This window comes from Onychostruthus taczanowskii, unplaced genomic scaffold (genome assembly GCF_017590055.1).
Source record: "Onychostruthus taczanowskii isolate IOZ18803 unplaced genomic scaffold, ASM1759005v1 scaffold20, whole genome shotgun sequence".
Taxonomy (NCBI): domain Eukaryota; kingdom Metazoa; phylum Chordata; class Aves; order Passeriformes; family Passeridae; genus Onychostruthus; species Onychostruthus taczanowskii.
Window position 1 is genome coordinate 2,852,556 of NW_024499240.1, and position 20,257 is coordinate 2,872,812.

Genomic DNA, 20,257 nt, shown 5'->3' on the forward strand with positions numbered 1-20,257 from the left:
CAATTAATGTCTTAAATACTGGCAAACTAAAAAATATAAAACATTTAAAAAGAAAAATTTATACAAACTAGTGCTAATCGGATGCTTTCCTCTGAAAAAGAAAAAAGCAGATATAATACAGGCCATGTTAGAAGTATCTGTAGAAAGCCCTTATGAAATAGCAAGCAAAAAAGTGAAGAAACAAAAGAAAACTTGAAGTAATTGAAGCTAGGTTTTTTTCTGCATAACAACTTTCCTTCTAATTCAAGTTTCCTTACTCCACTTGTGCAAAATGCTGGCGGTGCAGCAAGCAGGTCTCAAAATGGCATATACTTCAGAGTGTTAAGAATGCAATAGCACTTATTTAGACAGGAGAGATCAGAAAAAGATTTAAAAAAAGGCCCAACAACCTGCCTGTGTGTGATTTGAAGCAATGACTAAATTGGTTAGGGAGAAAAGGCTCTGCTATATTCTCTTCTGCAAATAGGTAACTTCCACTCTGGAAGTCCAAGATTGAGGGTGCCCTTGCTCTTCTCTCCCTCGCTAGGTAAGCAGGAGTAGCCCACAACACTCTGAACACCTGCATGCTCTCATCCACACCCTCTGAACTACACTCCACACCCCTGGGGGGGGTCATCCTCCAAGCTGAGGACTCTAGATAGGATCAGAAATCTAATAAACAGAAAATTCCATTTCAAAACCCATACTCATAACAAATCCAAATAACAAAATCATATTTAAAATCACATTTAATAATACTTTCATAATTAATTACTGGTTCTCTTACCTTTCATATTCTAAATTAATTATAAAATTATTTTGGCTACATACCACTAGGTTTCCAATCACCATGACCATCATGAAAACAATAAGGCACATGGCTTGGCCAGCAACCTCCATGCAGTCCCACATGGTTTCTATCCATTCTCCACACAGCACTCGGAATACAATCAGGAAAGAGTGGAAAAAGTCGTGCATGTGCCAGCGAGGGAGCACACAGTCACTGGAGATCTTGCAGACACATTCCTTGTAGCTCTTCCCAAAGAGCTGCATCCCAACCACAGCGAAAATGAACACGATGATGGCCAGCACCAGGGTCAGATTCCCCAGAGCCCCCACTGAGTTGCCAATAATCTTAATCAGCATATTTAGAGTTGGCCAAGATTTTGCCAATTTGAAAACTCGCAACTGGAAAAAGAAAAAAAATACAGGCATTATTTGCAGTAGTTACAAAAATTCTATTGAGATGACAGCGTGTTGCTAACTAGTGACTCTCAGCAATAGCAAAAAGAAACATCAATATGATTCTTAAAACCATAACTTCCATAGCATTTCATAAAACATAAATATTACATCTCATTAAAACGTACTACATTTTAGACTTTGCTCTTTTCTTCCCATGGAGTTTTTTGTTTTGGTGGTGTTCTTTTGGGATTTTTTTTTTTTTTGGGTTTTTTTTAGCATATATATTCTTTTCCATATGAAACAAACAGCACACTGGCTGTATTTGTTCAGACAGTGGATTCTGAACACATACACCTTGGACATTACGTGTAGAAACAAATTAAAATAAAAATATTTTTCTAATAAAATAAAGAATTTTTCTTTTTGGTAAGGGGAAAATAAAAATCAATCTTCAAAAAATTTATTAAACCCACGAATTTTATAATTCCTACATTTTAAAATACCACATCTAGACTTCTTGCTATTTCTAAATATGGAAGTCAACAAGACTACAAAGTTTTCTACTTCTCAATATACACTAAACAAACTGTGCATTTTACTGAACTTTACTCATTAATGTTTAAACAATTACAATAAAATTACAGATCTTTCCCTTGAAAGAGTACTTGTTTCTGAACAGTAAAATGGCACACAGTGTTCAATGATAAATAATTTTTAAAACATGCCTGCAGATACATCCTGTGTCACTCACTAAAAAGCATACTAAAAGGTGTCTTATATATATGAATAGAGTTGAAATACAAACATAATTCATTAATTAATGCAGATGTATTATTTACCAATCTGAATGAGCGGAGAACAGATAATCCATCCACGTTTGACAAAAAAAGCTCCACCAAACTAAGGGTAACTATAAAACTATCAAAAATATTCCAGCCAACTTGGAAATAATTAAAAGGATGCATGGCAATTATCTTGAGAACCATTTCTGCTGCAAAAATTCCAGTAAAAACCTGAAGAAAAAGATTTTACTGTTACTTTATGGATGAATATTAAGAAGTTGAACCTGCAGATAAGGAACAGCTGAAGTAAGAAGTAACATCCCTCTTACAGCAGGATGTCACTAAGTAAAATTATCACAAGCTGAGCCCCACAGAGAAGGCAAGTAGCAATATCAAAATGAGCTGTGGCATAAATATGTAACATCAGTTAAAGATACATTTAGTGTCTACTGAAGAATAAGCTACTCCTAAGAGGCCTCCAGTTTGCTCCTTTTATCTACCATCCATCTAATTAAATAGAATTAAAGGAACTTTCCCCAGCAAGATAATACACTTGCTCTTGTTAGAACGTAAGTTGCTTTAACAAAGGTGTGTGGGAAAACACGAATTTGTCATAAATTGGAGTGATGTACTATTAATGAAGTCTCTAGAAGAACTCACAAGTAAGCTTATCTTCTCTAATGGCCAAAAAAAAGGTCAATTGTGCCAAGGCTTGCCTAAATAAAACTTCTTTCTGAGTCTGAATGCCTCTGATATCTTCTGAAGCAGCTGGCAAACAAGACCTCTGAAATATATTCATTGTATTTACTGTAGATGTATGATCACCAGTATCTACAAAACTACATAAATTACTATCTTTAACAAGAAACATGAAAAAAGTTCCAAAATATCAGGATCATTTTACAGTCTCTAAAATGCAGAGCTACAGAGTCCAAAAAGGAAGAAAGCAACTGCTGAAACCATACCAGTGTCATAATGGCATACTGGTTGACTAGGAGCACACACAAATTCTTGACATGAAGGAACACTTACATTCACACATACTAAACTACTCCATTACATAGGAAAGGTAGGAATGGGAGTTTCCTGGGTAAAACATACAGACACAATCACAAGACAGCTCTCTGAAACAGCTATTGATCCTCATCTATTTGTCTTCCCTATCTTTTCCTCAAAGACACCCTGCATATATTTTAAACAGCAGCATGAAATATTTATCTTCTACACATAATGATCTCTAATTCCAGGTTAAGCAGAAAACAGTGAAATATATCTGTATAGGATAAAAACATCTGCATACAGTTTAAATGCTGATACTTCAACTCTGTACTTCAGTCTGTTACCAACATGTATTAGAATATCACATACGCTAATAACCAAATTGTTTTATTATTTTTCTAGATCATACTCACCAGAATAACCACTTAGAATAAGCATAGGTTAATAAGTATAATATACCTGTATTATTGCTTTAATAAACCAAATAAAGCTACCTCACCAAACCATACCCACAGACTGTGTCCACTAAGGAAAAAAACCCAGCCGTATCAACAGATACTCTTAGAATAAGTCACACATTCTTTGCCTTCCAAATTGTTATGGTCCAATCAAATAAATGATTTTCAAGGAAATACAAAATCAACATATAAAAATAGCAGTGAAAAATAATAATCCAAAATAGCATTGAACATTGAATAACTTAGACAAACTAAGATACAGTATCTCTCAAATACTCGTATATACAACATATTCCAAGTGGTATATCCAGACTATTTTTAGTACAATTAAACCTTTAACATTTATTTTACAGGAAGACAAAAACTATAAAAGGAATTCTATTCCAAAGAGAAACCGAGTTCCAACTGTATAAAATTACATAGAATGAAGGACTTACCAGATTTCCTACTGTAAGCACAGTCTCAAAATGTGAAGTCATTGGATAATGTTCCATGGCCATAAATAGTGTGTTCAAAACTATGCAAACAGTGACAGCCAGATCAACAAATGGATCCATTACAATTAATTCAACTACACTCTTTACTTTTAACCAGGACTCGCAACACTCCCAAATTAAGAAAGTGTGGGCAAACTTATCCCAGCAAGGTGGACATTTTTGTCTTGATCCTTCAAGTTCTGGAGAAAAAGAGAACTTTATAGTGAACAAGTTTTGGAGAATGTAAAGGTAATTTTTTATCTGCTTTTTCAGGTTTTAATCTTTATACCTGGAACCACTAAGGATACTTGGAGGAACATCCTCAGATTTCCAGGATTAATATTTTTTGTGTTTCTGACACAAAAGGTTTTAGAATACTAAAAGAAACCTCAACTATTCTGAGCAAATAATGTAAAAACTTGTTTATTTTTAATAACATACGATCTTGTTTAAAAAACCACAAAAACCATACGAACTATGCTTAAGATTATGGATCTTTTTTTTCAGTAGAACTTTCAACTTCAAAGTTCTCTTAAATGTCTGAGTACTTATTTTCAGGAAAAAATAACATTAATTTTAGCCTTAAAAAGGTTTTGAAAATTATTCAAGTTTTTTCATTATTTTCACTAGTAGTCATTCCACTGTTTGAAGCCATCCTTGTACAAATTTTCTTCTCCTTATCAACTAAAGCCTGGCGTTGAATTGTCTCTAATATTTTTATGGTATGGTCAGTGGCAAATGTATCACAAGGCGTTTCTTCCAATAACTGCATTGCTAAGCTGAATTACTAGCATAAAACATATACATATTACCCATTTTAATTACAAAGAGTTTTTTACATCAGCCTGCTTATCAGATTCCTTCCTTTCTTTTTTCACTATGTACATGCTTTTTTTCCTGTTATTCAGTTTATGTATTTGCAATAGCTACATATTTTTTCTCTTCTGTATTTATATTGTGATATATATACCTTCAAACAAGTCTTAGACTATGTCAAGAAAGTTCAAGTGTCTACAGTTATAACACACCTTCCATTCTATTTGTGATAACATCAGCTAGACTCATGGCCCTTTCCCTTAAATCGGGGTCCTCCAGCAACTCCATTGGTATTTGATACGAACTTGTACGTCTGTTTTTTATTCCTATTTCTGTGGTAGTGCTCTATAAAAAAATATAAAAGGAAAAAAAAGTTTGTAAACTAAATTCAATTTTAGAAATACTGTGGTTTTTTTTAATTACTATTTTCATTATATACTCCCTAATACAATTAATACTTCTAAAACATTAAGAAAAACATTTGGATATTTAGTTCCCATACTTCTACAGCATTATACTCAAATAACATTACTCCACTTTAGACACCAATCAATTTTGGAGGGGGCTACAGCCAAGCAAACAAAGCAAGACTTGCAGAACTTATGTAAAAACAATTCCCAGTTCCATACTTGCTCTACCAATATTTCCATTCTAAACTAGTTTATTCACAAGATACTTCTAACAAGCAATTAATGCTAAGGAGATTATGCAGCAACTATTCCATAAAATAAAGTTTTAAAGATCAATTTTAATCTCTATATCCATTCAAAGCTTATTTAAATTATTTTTTCTAAATTGAATCATTATCAACTCTGATTTATTTTATGAATTTCAAGTGAAGAAACAGCATAAGTCTGACTTAATTGATCCCAAAAATACTTGTTTTACATTATTTTATTTTTAAAAATGAAAGCTATGTTATAACTATAGTAATGAGCACATCTCAGTTATGAAGAATTTTTGAATGCATAAGGATGGGCAGACTTTTTTTTCGTCCATTAAATAAATGCATGACAATAAACGTATAATAAACTGCAAGAAGACTGTAACTGCAAGGCATCTGGCTGATAACTGCAAGGAAGCTGGCTGATGTACTTTCAGGTGCTATGACCCATAAAGAAATTTCTGTTTCAGTAAAATAACATTTTTAGGAAAAAACATGCAGATGTCGCTTCTCCATTCCCAAAGCAGACTGAGGGAAAAGGAAAAACCAAGCAGAATTAAAATGTTTTATTGGTTTGGGGGTTTTTTTGTTGTTTTGGATTTTTTTTAAATATACCCTGATCCTAGGCAGTGAGCAACTCAGATAGTCTTTGAAACTCAGGAGTTAAAAATGCTTTCAGGACTTTTAAAATATCAACATAATCTTTATGACTATGCTATATTTGCACAATACCAAATGTATGAACACATGCATATTACTGACAGAGAATCAGAAAACACACTTAAAAGGAGGCTAAAACCATAAACAAAAAAAGAATTTATATAATCTAATAATGTACAGGAAGCTTAGAGTTGGACATCCTATTGTGCGCTCTAAAACAGATTTAGCAATGGAACATTACTAATCTGATTCATTAAGCAGACGTACACATATCTTTTCTTTGCAGGTATGTAAAAACTTACTACTTTGTTGTCTTTCATGCTTCAGCCTCTCACTTTTGACTGAATTACTTCAAAACCATTTCATTACAGTAAGATCTGCAAAAGCATTCACAACTTCCTCCATTTTCAAAGCAATAATTTCATTGAAACATTGTCCATGCAATAAAGAAAGGCCATGAAACCTGGAGTAATTTTAAACTTCTTACATTGCCATCAGTCGTTAGTTTATCTATTATCACCTCTGGCAGAAGTTGTCCAGTAGGAGACAACAGACCTGGTGGTCCATCCACCAAGGACACCACTCCATTGCAATCCACAGTGCTGTGCATCTTCCCATTCACTGGGAAGACAGTCAGCCTTCTGGATGACCTACTGGACTGGCTGATGTTACTACTGCGCCGTTCTCCGTGCCTGCGCGGCAGAAACACAGAACCTCTTCTGCTCGAATTGTCCTCAAACATGCTGTGCTCATCATCAGCAAAGTCATTTTCTGATCCCCTCTCTCTTCTGTCACCTCTAAAACTGAAAAGACTTGTTCTGCTACTAGGCCTGGGAGAAAACAGGGAGCCATGAACACTCAGCAAAGACTGCAAAGGAAACATAAAAAATGACGGTCTGAAGATTGTAAGTATCCAAAATGCATGTCTGTATACAACAATAATTTATATTCCCCAGGAATTTGCCAGTGTTATCTTTAATACACTGCCTCAGGCTGATCTCAAAGATGCATTACAGATGAAAGTCAACTGAATGGGTAAATTTACAGTGTACCTAAAACAATGACTGAAGAGAAAAAAGTAACATGTATACAGCCACAGTTGTTTCATGCTCTGCTTTAAAGAGAAAAACGAAGATTTACATAAACTCCAATGATCCACAAAGATCATGCATTACATTAAAAGATATCAATACCTTTAATCTTCTAAAATCATACATTATACTTAAATTTTTCTTTTACGAATTAAGAAGGCATTTCTATCTCAGATTAACTAGGAAAATGCAATGCTGCTATACATGTTAAGGTCCTAAATAATAAAATGAGAGACAACAAAACACTTTTTTAAGGTACACTCAAGAAAATAATACCAACTGCAAGTCGGTATTTAAGAGAATGCTACATTATTTTTCCTTTGTTGTCTTACATTGCAAAGTTGCAGTGAAGTTTGTTGTATATGACAGTAATATCACCAATTCCAAAAATTATAATTGCATTACTCACAGTACCTGGTGGGGTGATGTAAATGGCTTCCCGTAAGTTAGTCTGTTCCCATCAAAAGAAAGACGGAAACCTTTCCTTTTGATACTGCCATCTGATTCAGATTTTGGAAGCTTTTCATCCTTGATGTCATCCTCTTCTCCAGAGAGCTCTCTCTGCCTCCTTTTCTTCCTTCTATTTCTCCTTTCTTTGGCACTTTTTGAGCTAAGCTTGGATGCATCTGAAGAACTATCTGAGGGTGCAGCATTCCCACTTTCACAGCTGTACTCAGTCATCTCTGTTGCAGCTGCTGCTATTGCCTGCCACAGCAATTATTTAACAAGATGCTTTATAAATCACACTATTTTAAAAGAAGGATATAGCCCTTGTTCTTAAGATTTGTATCAAATTACTTCTAGTAAACAGTGTAGCCGGATTTGTGCAAAGCTACAAATGAAATTCGGTAGTACAAATGGAATTTGAATGGAGTTCTACTTAGCATCCGTGTCATGTAGTCAGCCCGCATCATCTACCGCCACAACGTTCATTAGAAAATATTTGAAAATTATTAAATTTATTAATTAGAGTGAGTGCCACAGCAAACAAAAGAGTTAAACTGAGTCACACTTCAGTCTGTATTAATTCAGTAAACTAATCCTAACTTTTATTGTAAGTAGCTTCCTTAAGCTGCTTCCAGTCTTTGATTTGCTAGTAGCAGCACAAGTAGCAAGAATGAATAAAAAATTTATAGATTAAAATATTTTACACTCTAATCAAGGCTTGAAAAGTATTAAAATTATTTCTAAGATGAGAATTTGGAAAATTATCATGACAGTTTACTAGCTACTACCCCAAGATAAGAGAGATTTATTTAAAAATATTATTCTTATTTGGATGCTATTTTTGCTCTCAGTTCAGAAATTAATTAACACTTTAGATATTATATATTATAAAAGCAATAAAGTGGCATAGAAAAAGCAGTCTAAAGTATTTGCAAGGTATGTTAAAGAACAGATTTTTAATATGTAAACTTAATTATTTGTTTTGTTTTAATAAATAGCATGCAAAGGAACACACTAAGACCCAGATTCTTGATGGAAAATACCTGAGCTTCTTCTTGCTGCCTCCGCAGTTGTTCAAGCTTCAGTTTAAAATCTGCCTCCCTCTGCTCTGCCTCAACAATAGTTGCTTGATTTTGTTCTTCATAGGCCATGGCAACCACAGCCAAAATCAAGTTAATCAAATAGAAGGAACCCAGAAAAATCACCACAACAAAAAATATCATGTATGATTTGCCAACAGCTCGTAGTGTCTATAGGAGGAGAAGAGAAATTAACCAGCTGGTGAAGAAATGCATCAGTCCTGCAGTTCATAAGCATTAATGACTGAAAAGTGCAAAACTTAGTTGGTGTTCCTTCTGCAGTAAAATCATACAAGTTTTCTGAATTACAAAGTAATCAAAATAAAGGGAGCATTCTTGTATCTGGAAAACATGCCTAAGGATCGTGCTGCTTTGTGACAAACCTCTTTCAATGCCTAATAATCTTGGGAAGTATGTGGGATCAGAGTTCTTAATGTAAGTCACATATCACAGGCTGGAGGCATAGAATGCTTACCATGTATTAGCATGCTTTCCCTTTGAAATAACCAAATCAATTAAAAATGGCACAATTGACTAGATAATTAGAAGACAGTATTTATTACAATTAACACATCTGCACACACCATATAATGAAAAGCTACTGTAAGAAAGTTAATTTGTAAGTTATAAAAGATACAGGGTACTGAAATTAAGGTTCAGGTTTTGCTATCATGAATTCTTTTTACAATTTAAACTCAATATTGACATTTTTGAAAATATCATGAGGCACCAAATGAAACGTACACTGTAAAACTTAAATTAAGGACCAAAAAACCCCTCATGTGACTCCTCAGAAATCATGAGATTCTGTATCAAGTGTCCATGTCTGCTTAGTTTTGCAAGTGAATTTGCTTCCTTTGATAAATTGTAATGGCTAATAATAGCAATGGTATGTAATATAACTAAGAATGGCCCTTCCATGATTGATTTGGGGCCAGTAATACACTAACCAGCTTTTAGAATATACTCACCAACTGATAAAGATTTTCCCAATAGTCCTGTGTCATCAGTCGAAACAGTGACAAGAAAGCCCAACTGAATGTGTCAAAGCTAGTATATCCATAGTTGGGGTTTTTCCCAGCTTTCACACAGATAAACTCTTCTGGGCATTTACTAGAAGAGGGGGAAAAAAAAATAAAAAGAGGCAAAACAATCCATACACAAATTTCATACAACTTTTTAAAGTACTGTTTCTTTAGCTTCTTATGAAGCTTCATCTGTGGAGGGTGCTGCTATTTATGGCTTAAAACAATTCAAAGACTAGTGGGGAAATTAAAAGTCTGCTCTTTAAAGAATAATCCAGAGCGAGCAAATAAGGAATGACAGCGTTTCCTTCTATCGCCTTTCACAATTTTAAACAAAATAAAGTATATTATCAACAGTTTGATATTACCTCTGCAAATATCTCTTCAATGAAAATAATACATGTACTTAACACAGAGATTTCAATAGGTGGATACTTCCATGCAGGTGAAAGATAGTCAGCACACATATTTTATGCTGAACTTTGTCTGTCAGTGAGGTTGGCATACCAGATTTCTTGGCTTCTTCATGTTTGTGAGCCTAATTGAAAAATTCTACCAATTTGTCAAGACCAAATAACCAGCACAGGGATACTTCCATCTCATGAATTTTTCCATATTGGTTTTGAGAGTAGGTGATGCAATCTTGATATCAAATGTAAGCACACTGTTTCAATTAGGACAGAAGAGGCTCTTGTCCCCAAAACTTCTATAACAAACACTATGAAGATTTCTCCTCAGGTATGTCTGCCTGTTTGATGTGCATTTATACACGTACACAAAATTATCTCATAGTTACATATATAAGTTAAGTGTTTACAAAAATAGTTTGTGTGTTTTAAAGCTATTACCAACCAAAACCAAGGGATGGACTGATAATTCATAAGCATATAGAATTATATTATATGGTTATTATATAATTGCTATTTTAGGGTTGAGAAATGGCAGGAAACCCATGGCAAACAATGTTCTTAAGTCACTGATATCACAAGGTCGACCTGCTAAGTGGAATTTTCTAGTTACGTATGAGCTTTTAAAACAAATTTCCAGCAAAGTATTTTGTCATTTAACATTTTCACTCACTGAAGTGTCTAGCTACTAGGAACTGTGACCATATTATTATTACCTGTGACATTAGGTAACTAAATTATCTTTTTAAAGTTTAGATTGATATTTTTTACATGTTGTTTAGACAGATAGTGTGTAATTTTCAGTGTACCTTACCCTGCATCTGAGCTATTGCCACAAAGCAGAAAATCCTTTGCTCCTTCTGGGCGATAGAAATGACCTTAAAAAAAAAAAAAAAAAAAAAAAAAAAAAAAAAAGAAGTAACATGTTTACAAATGAAAGGAGTTTTTTGGGGGGTTTTTTGTGAGGATGAACCTATGTTCAAGTCATCAGGTTTTGAATGTTCATAATCTCCCATTAATGTTTTCCCAACAGTGGGTTCAAATACTGGCAGAATCACAGAATTGCTCGGATTGGAAGTGACCTCAAAGATCTCTTTCCAAAACACCTGTCACAGGCAGGAATGCCACTTAACAGATCAGGGCCCCATGCAACTCAGCCTTGAACACTCCCAGCGATGGGGCATCCACAGCTTCTCTGGGCAACAAAATAAAAACACATTGCAAAAATAAAATCCTAGGACAACGATTAGAACATAAATTGCATATTCTTTTCTTGAGTCACTGCCCACTGAATAGCCTTCCAGGATAGGTAAGAGATATAAAATACAAAACTTAAAACTCCTCTTATTCAGTAATTAGATTGCAATCAGACAAAGTCTGTCTCCTTTAAAATGGAACATTTATAAAGGCTTTCTGGCAGTTTTGCAGTCAGAACAACATTAACTAGCACATCCCAGGAAAATATGAAGGCAGCATTAAAAAGAAGACAGGTGCTCCAATTACAATGTTCTAACAGCTGCTGTACTATAAACAACTTTACAGAATTTTCCTTTTAATTATAAGGTGGTAGCCTTCAGAAAAAGAGTAATACATATTGTTATTAATGATTAACAATTGTGCTGTCCTTAAAATAAAAGAAAAAAAGAAGAATAATACAGTTAGAAAGCTGATAATGAATTAGGGAAGGATATAGAAGGTGGACCCATTTAGTGGGACCGAGGCAAACTGGAGAAACAGGCTGACAGAAGACACAAAATTCAGCAAAGACAAATGCAGCTGTGTAACTGGGAGGTAAGAACCCCTTGCAGTGATACAGGCTGGGAAGTGACTGGCTGACAACAGCTGTGCAGAAAATGCACTGGGGGTTTTGCAGGACAGAGAGCCAGGAGAGGCTGAGTCAGCAGTGTGCTCTGACACCCAAGAAGGCTAACAGCCTCCAGGGCTGCAGGAACACGAGGCCAGCTCAGAGGGCAAGGGAAATGACAGCCCCACTCAGCTCTGCACTCATCAGACCATAGCCAGAGTATTGTGTCCAGGTTTGGCAGCTCAGTGCAAGCAGACATGGAAAAAATGGAGCACAGGGTCACCAAGGTCATGAGGAGGCTGGAGTATCCACCATGCGCCGAGAGGAACCTGTGCGTGTTCAGCCCAGCAAAGGGAAGCCTTTGGGGGGAGTTGGTAGAAAGCACCCAGTAACAACAAGGAAGTTATCAAGGGGACAGAGACAGGTTCTTCTCAATTGTGCATGGCAGAAGAATGATTGATAATGGGCACAATTACAAACAAGAGAGGTTCTGACTAGGTATAAGGAGATACTTTTTACCATGACGATAGCCAGGCACTGAGATCTGGAAAAGAGACAGAAATGTGGAAAACCACTCAACTAAATCAACCTGCTGTCATTCTCAGCTGATGATCTCAATGCACCTTTCAAGCTGACAAAGGTCTTGGTTTTCATAGGGTAAAAAACCTACGGTATTTAAATAGTCAGAAACAGCCCATAATATATGAATATAGGACGATTAATAATATTTGAATATAGGAGGAAACATTTAAATATCGTGATGAATATGGTTTTGAACCTACCATTCAAAACCAATACTTATAAAGCACAGCTGACACTGCATTATACAAATGGTTAAGAATAGATATATGAGAAAGGAGGAATACAAACCCAACCAGACCAAACAGCCTTGCCTGCATCAGCACTCTGTAGACGCCCAGCAAGGAGAAAACAGAAAGCAACTGACATTCTGGAATTTTTTTTTTCTTTTAGATTGCCATCTAGTGCAAACTGGAAATAGAGAATCTACGTAGTGTATAACCTGTATCTGAAGTGAGAATTCACAAATGTTTTGCAGCGTCTTCAAACAGCCGAAATTGCCCAAAAAGCAATATCACCACTCAATTTCCCCTCCATCCCTTCTCAGGTAAATAAACTAGCTAAAATGAGAGATTTCACAGAAAACATAAAATATAAACATAGCCATAGAACTTAAACAATACAGAACTACAGAAAGATAACCCCAAAATGCAGAAAAAAGCAGACACCTTTAATGACCAATGTTAAAAATGGGAGAAAATCTGGTTCCTCAAAACTCAGCCTATAACAATTCTATTTTCCTTTACTTTTTCTGAGCGTCACTGAGGAAGAAAGCTAGCATCCATTATCCTATAAATTTGTTTTTACTTACATACACTATTTTTACAATTTATCACTAAGCAATGACCTGTAAATCCATTTGTAGTATAAACCCACACAGGAAAACTATTTTTTGATAATTAGAGAAGTTATTATACTACATAGTTCACTGTGTACTATAACGTTATTGATGCTATCACTTAAAAGGACAGAAATACAAAGCATAAGCATCTACATGTTTCTCAACCAGCCTGGACTTTATCTCTTCAGTCTACAGACTTTAAGCCTGCTGGAAAACATCTGGATAAAAATGTCTTTTCAGTCCCAAACAACAATTTTATCTCTTCAGTCTACAGACTTGGAAAACAGATGCTGGAAAACATCTGGATAAAAATGTCTTTTCAGTCCCAAACAACAAATCCTAAAGCTGAATACCATCTTCTACTACTAGAATCTCAGCCTGTCCGGAGAGTTATGTATCAGTGAAAGCAACTGGTTTGTTACCTCTACCAAATAATAAAAGCAACTCTTAAGTAGGCTCTCGTATTTATCTAGTGCTTGTCTATCTTTTTTCATACCCTAAAGATACAAGAAGAGAATAAAATAATTGGTTTTGTGAGGCCTTGAGAAGACCAGGGAGAGAGCAGGTAGGGGGGAAGGGATGCACAAAGGTCTTCACTCTACCTACAAGCACAGTATGAAAGACTGTAATGAAGATGGAGCCTGACTCATCTCAGAAGCACACTCCAAAAAGATAAGAGGCCACTAATAAAAGTTAGAGCATGGAAAATTCTGAAATGATATTCAAGAAAGTTTCTGTGAGACTGGTCAAATGCTGGCACACACTGCCCAGAAGAAGCTGTGGCATCTCAATCCTTAGAGATACTAAAAACTTGACTGGAACAAGGGATTGAGCAGTCTGTTCTAACTGGACCTGCAGCTGAGCAGCAGTTGGCCTGGACTGCGGAGATCCTGTCCAACCCACATGATTCCATGATTCTAAAACTAACCTAAGCCTCTACATAGATTTCTAAGTGCAGTTAATGGAAAGAGCAATCATGTCAGCATGAGTTTGGGATGCAATATACACAAATTCCTATTCTTTGCCATCCAATTTAACTGTTTTTTTTAATCTTTAGTCTGCAGTATAAAACAGTTATCTTGTGATTGTGTGTTGGTTTACATACAAATAAAATTTTAGCAAGTTACAACAGTATTTCTTACTTTCTTCCTTAATGTATGCTGCCCAGTCAAATTCTGTACCATTAAAGTATGGAACTATATGCTTTTCAAAGGCTGTTGAATTTTTTGATGGCCAGAACAGGCATTTATTCTTCAGGTTGCCCATGAACAGCTGCAGTCCTATCAGTGCAAATACACTCAGGCAAAACACAGTCAGGATCATCACGTCTGAGAGCTTCTTCACAGACTGAATCAGGGCTCCTACAATAGTCTTCAAGCCTGCAAAGAGAGGCAGATTTTTATTATAATATTAAATATTTAACTAAGCTAAGATGCAATCTAAACGTCTCCAACACACTACTAAATACCATGCACAGCTTCAAAAGAACAGTCTTAAAGCATTTTCCAAAGGAAAAGCTACCAATAATTTTCATCATTCCTGAAAAATAATTTGAAAATATGAAAGGGAATGGATGCCATACATTCCAAAGCACCTGCTCTTCAAATCAAGAGCTTTCAATTCATGCTCTCTATACAGGTACACAACATCTAAAGAAAATAGTTTATTTTATTTTCTTTTTGATGCCTCTTGCTCCAAACCTTTGCCAGTATTATATTACAATACACAACATTTTGTTCTATAACAGCAAACAAAGAGTGACCACAATTTTTATTTCAGTAGTAATTTTAATGTCTGCATTCTAATGCATCATCTCGTGTTAGAGGTGGGGTTTGGTGAAGATAGGCATCATAAGCTAATAACTACATCATGCAATTCCCATGCTACTCATCATTATCTCATTCATCTGTCAGAAATTCAACCTTTACAAAACTCTAAAATTTTCAATCCCAAATGTCTTTCATAAATATGCATATGTAACATTCACATTAGAAAGACTTAATTTTGATTCTTAATGTGGGAGAGAAAATTTGACACCATTAAATGAAGGAATATACAAGCTATGCAAATGAGTTCTTCATGCAATTGACTATTAAACTCTGAGGCTGACTGTTCTACAGAATTAGAAAAGAAAATGAAATTGAAATTAAGACAAAAACCTGGATGTTTCTGTTAAAAACATGAGTTCAACTTCTGTGCAGTTTCAGCCAGCCTCAGTGTTTAACCTCGCTCTCACCTGGAATGACTGATATTGTTTTCAAAGCTCGGAGAACTCTGAATGTTCTCAACGCTGAGACATTGCCCAGGTCCACAAACTCTGTCACATATCTGTAGTGAGGGATTCCACACACAAACACAACGACAGCACACACAAAATTAAACAGGGGTGATGTAGAGTGTCTACTATTTTACACAGTTACTTCTTACCTGGAATTACAGAAATAGTTTTCAAAGCTCTCAATACTCTGAAAGTTCGAAGAGCTGAAACATTGCCTAGGTTTACAAATTCTGTTACATACCTGTAGGATTAAATCACAGTTATTCAGAATTGAGGCAGAGCTTATACTACTTACCTGAACCTGCATCCAGAAATCCTGTTTGTTTTGGGGTTTGGTTTTTTTTGGCTTTTTTTAAGGAGTAAGTTAAATTTAAAGACTTGCATTCATATTTTCCTGTCTCAATTAAGTTTTCCCTAAGAAATTCACCCTTAAGATTTACCATTAACTGCAAATTTAAAATGAATTTTAAAAATTTTGTTTTTAAAATCCTATTTCAAACTGATTGTTAGTGGTATCGTCTGTATTGTAGAACAGTACACTAATTTTGCTATGTGCTACATTAGTGTAAAATATTCTAATGGAAAAACACAAGCACAATTCAGCTACAATTAATTTCATATGAACTAATATAAGCCAAACAAACTATTACAGGTTCAAACATTTCTCATCTTACTTTAAAAAATATTATACACTTACGCAAAGGAAATGACAACAAAATCAAGCCAGTTCCAGGGGTCACGAAGGCACGTAAAAGCATTTATACAGAAGCCTCTTGCAAAGACTTTTACTAGAAATTCAAAAGTATAAATTCCAGTGAAAGTGTACCTATGAGAAGACATTCAAACCAAAGTTAAAGATTGCTGTGTTGTTCAGTGATACATCATGAGAATACAGGAAAATAACTCAAACCCAGTAATTAGTACATGCACTGAACAGCAATTATAAACTCACATCAAGTATGGCTGGTTTTCCACCATTCTTTTGTGAGATAATAGGATTATACTTTTTCATTTTGTCTGAAAAATATTTTTGCAGTTTCTAGCACATAAGATTTTTAAATTTCAGAACTAATAATGATAATCTTGAATAACAGGGAAAATAAATTTTTGTTCAAATAACATTTGAACATGGTTGCCACATCAGGAATCAATTCCATGGGTTAGGTAAAACCTAGTATTTATGGAAGGTACTTGACGGTTGACCAGGTAGACTTAAGAATGACAAACAATAATCCTCAGCAGATGTATTTTCTCTAAAGAGTGGGTGTGTCCCATAATTAGATTTTTGCTTCACAAAACAAAGGTGTTTCAAAGGGGCTATAGAAAGCATCTTCCACACTGAAAACCAGTAGTTTTGCGTGGAATGACCTATTTTTTTTTTTTCTTTTTTTTTTTAAATGATAAAGAACAGCTCAGGAAGGAAAACACACGAAAACACTGTTTGTATGAACATTTGGAGGAAATGTATTTATCAGCATTTTGTTCAGAGAAAAAGGTTAACAATGTCACAGCTTTCCTTCACAGAGCTTGCAGGACTGTGCTGCTTTGGGTTGCAGCTACAATCAAACCCCAAGCAGGAAAAAGGAGAATACTGGCGTTACACAAGTAAGTAAAACTGCATGGTCTAGCTCTTAATTTGCTTTTCATTTGTAAAGCATTTTAAAAATTATTAGCCTATTTAAGTATACTTACTCTACATCCTTTGCCCATTCTGGAAGATTCCTCCATGTCATAAACACACAATTTGCCAAAATAGTGAGCATAATGATCTTGTTGAACAATGTGGACTGTGGTTAAGGAACATACCCCTTTATAAGCCAAATTTGCATAACACAAAATATGAGGAATTGACCAGGACATAGAGTACTGACAACATACACAATACAAATCAGTTTACTATCACTAGCAATGTCATAAATAATGCAAAGAATAATTTAGGTTGGAAAAGACTGCTGAGGTCACCAAATCCAACTCTTGACACTTTACTTGTCAACTAGACCATGGCACTATGTGCCACATCCAGCCATTTCCTCCAGGGATATTGACTCTACCACTTCCCTGGGAAGTCCATTCCAATGCCTGACAACATTTTTGTGAAGAAATTCCTCCTGATGTCCAAACTGAACTTCCCCAGGTGCAGTTTGAGGACATTTCCTCTTGCCCTTTCACTGGTTACCTGGGAGAAGAGGCTGCCCCCAACCTGGCTACACCCTCCTTCCCTCAGCTGCTCCTCACAGGACTCACTCTCTAGACCTTTCACCAGCTTTGCTGGCCCTCTCTGGACCTGTTCCAGCACCTCAATGTCCTTTCTGAACTGAGATGCCCAGAACTGGACACAGCACCCAAGGTGTGACCTCACCAGTGCCCAGTACAGGGGGACAGCCATTGTCCTGGCCTTGTTGGCCACACTATTCCCAATACAGTCCAGGATTGCCCCAGCTTTCTTGGCCACCTGGGCATGCAATGGCTCATGTTCAGCTGCTGTCTACCAGCACCCCCCAGCCCTTTCCCACTGGGCCATTTTCCAGCCACTCTGCCCCCAGCCTGCAGCACTGCATGGGGCTGTTGTGGCCAATCTGTAGGACCCTGCACTTGGTCATGTTGAACCTCATGCTCTTGGTCTGGCCCATGGCTCCAGCCTGTCCAGGTCCCTCCACAGGACCTTCCTGCCCTCCAGCAGATTGACACTCCCACACAACTTGGTGATACCCACAAACTTACCAAGGGTATGCTCACTCCCTTCATCCAGATCCATAAAGATTTTAGACAGGGTTGGGTTCAATACTGCACCTTAGGGAACCCTACTAATGACTTCTCTTCTTCTGAATTTACTCAGCAGGTTAAGTGACTAATCTTAGCTCAGAATGTCGTTGAAAGAATTAAAGGCAGGAATACATTCAAACACTAAATCACAACTCCTAGTGTTAACATTAGTAATATTAATCAGTAACCATTTTTAACAAACCACTTGAAAAGGATATGAATGAACCAAAATTTTAATAGCTAGTCTTCTAGTGATATTGAAAGGAGATAAAAGGTACAACGCAGGTGTGGCACTGAACCTGTGGATTGTCTTCGCTTTATCCAGTACTATAAATGTCTTTAAAAAACACACAAAAAGGGCATGGGGGTAGCGGGGTTAGGAAATGAAGGATACATTTTGGCAAGCTTGACATAATACAGGCTGCTTACACACATCTAAGTAGCCAAATTTATTTTCAGTAGAATTGTGGAAGAAAATAACAGATTCTAAATTTTCATATGAGCAAAGAAAATGCTACACCACACATTCTTTGCCTCTTAAAAATCTGCATTTCAGATTTTCTAGGATTAAGTAATTACATTAAAACTATAATTAAAACATAACTTTTTACATTTACATTTAATGCAGCTCTTTTACTTGCATTTCAGAACAAAGTTGGCAATGCAAAACAAAGCACCTAAGTAACCATTTTTGGGACGTCACAAGGAACTATTTAACCATTTCAGCACATTAAAACTGCTTATGGGGTTAGACATCCTTGACTTTTAAAATCCTTGGCTTTACTGCCTTTATTGCTTGTGCAGCTGTCACTAGCACCATCAATGTAACCATTTTTAATTAAAAATAGGAGACACAATGAAAATATCATCTAATGAAATCTTAATTCAATCTACATTTAAAGATTATTCTCCCAAAATCTCATATGTGGAAAAAAAGCAGGCTACAACACTGACTATTTCTGTTTTCCAATGACATTTTACTATAAAAGAAATAGGTCATTTGCAAATAGTGTTTGTGAAGTTAAGAGAATAAAAACTGAAACAACTAAAAAATCTGCATGATTATTAGTCTTCAACATTTTATACTAGAAAAAAACCTGCTTTAATTAGGTTGCTTATTACTGATATAATACAGCTCTTTGGTTAAATTCTTATCTTGCAAGACACTATTTTGTTGATTATTCAGTACTTAATTTCAAAAACCTGTTCTACGGTTTTAATTCAACAAGCCTTTTATTGATTACACAATAAAATAACCACTTGCTGCTTATTTTGTACTGCCTTTTTACTGTAAACAGTTTTGTTTCCCTTCTTCACATCATTTCACTTCACATGCATCTATAAAAATAACTTTCCTTCCTCTGTACTTGCCAAAATAAACACCTTGCTCTTCTCTTCCTTTTTTTATCAGTATATCTATAAAGTAAACTGAATCAGTATATATCAATTTAGATTTTGTCTTCAGGTCTATATTGGGCCTATAACATTTACCCAATACCAGAACACAAATACTGGTTTATTCTTTACATTTTTTTAGTTGTGTAAAACAAATATTTTTATTATATTTTCAGGAATATTTGACAGTGATTGCTCTGTCATATGACTGAGCGACCATTTTGTCTAAAGACGTCTAAAATGAACTATATCTCAGGTATCATGTTTTTTACAAAAACTCAGAGAGCAGCCAGAGAGATGGAAAGCTTTCAAATGGCTCAGCATTAAATCAGATCTGAAGAGATTACAGGACATTCAATGCAAAATCCATTAACTAAGATATCATAACATGAGACATTAAAAGACAAGTGGGGTTTTTTTTCCCCTTTTTTTTTTTTTAAAAAAGGCAACTTCAGCAAGAGTTACAGTTGTCTTTACAGTGAAATCAAAATAACTAACATGATAGCACCTACTGCATAATACTTTCAAC

The 20,257-nt window shown here is 35.4% G+C and overlaps 1 protein-coding gene across 11 annotated transcripts in view; it reads right to left on the bottom strand.

Moving 5' to 3' along the window:
* LOC121335294 (sodium channel protein type 2 subunit alpha-like) overlaps window positions 1-20,257 on the bottom strand; it is a 43,058-nt gene that overhangs the window by 22,386 nt on the left and 415 nt on the right. For 2 of the 11 annotated variants that reach the window (XM_041403252.1, XM_041403253.1), the window contains exons 2-15: window positions 18,552-18,670; window positions 17,263-17,352; window positions 16,268-16,396; window positions 15,720-15,811; window positions 14,435-14,671; window positions 10,883-10,946; window positions 9,608-9,749; window positions 8,601-8,807; window positions 7,525-7,815; window positions 6,507-6,887; window positions 4,908-5,040; window positions 3,841-4,079; window positions 2,004-2,177; window positions 811-1,167 (exon numbers count right to left, since the gene is read on the bottom strand). In XM_041403252.1, coding sequence (XP_041259186.1) covers window positions 811-1,167; window positions 2,004-2,177; window positions 3,841-4,079; window positions 4,908-5,040; window positions 6,507-6,887; window positions 7,525-7,815; window positions 8,601-8,807; window positions 9,608-9,749; window positions 10,883-10,946; window positions 14,435-14,671; window positions 15,720-15,811; window positions 16,268-16,396; window positions 17,263-17,352; window positions 18,552-18,670 — 2,655 coding nt within the window. Of the gene's footprint in view, window positions 1-810; window positions 1,168-2,003; window positions 2,178-3,840; window positions 4,080-4,907; window positions 5,041-6,506; window positions 6,888-7,524; window positions 7,816-8,600; window positions 8,808-9,607; window positions 9,750-10,882; window positions 10,947-14,434; window positions 14,672-15,528; window positions 15,621-15,719; window positions 15,812-16,267; window positions 16,397-17,262; window positions 17,353-18,551; window positions 18,671-20,257 lie in introns of all 11 variants that reach the window. The other 9 variants (XM_041403263.1, XM_041403258.1, XM_041403254.1 and 6 more) reach the window with 6 other exon arrangements.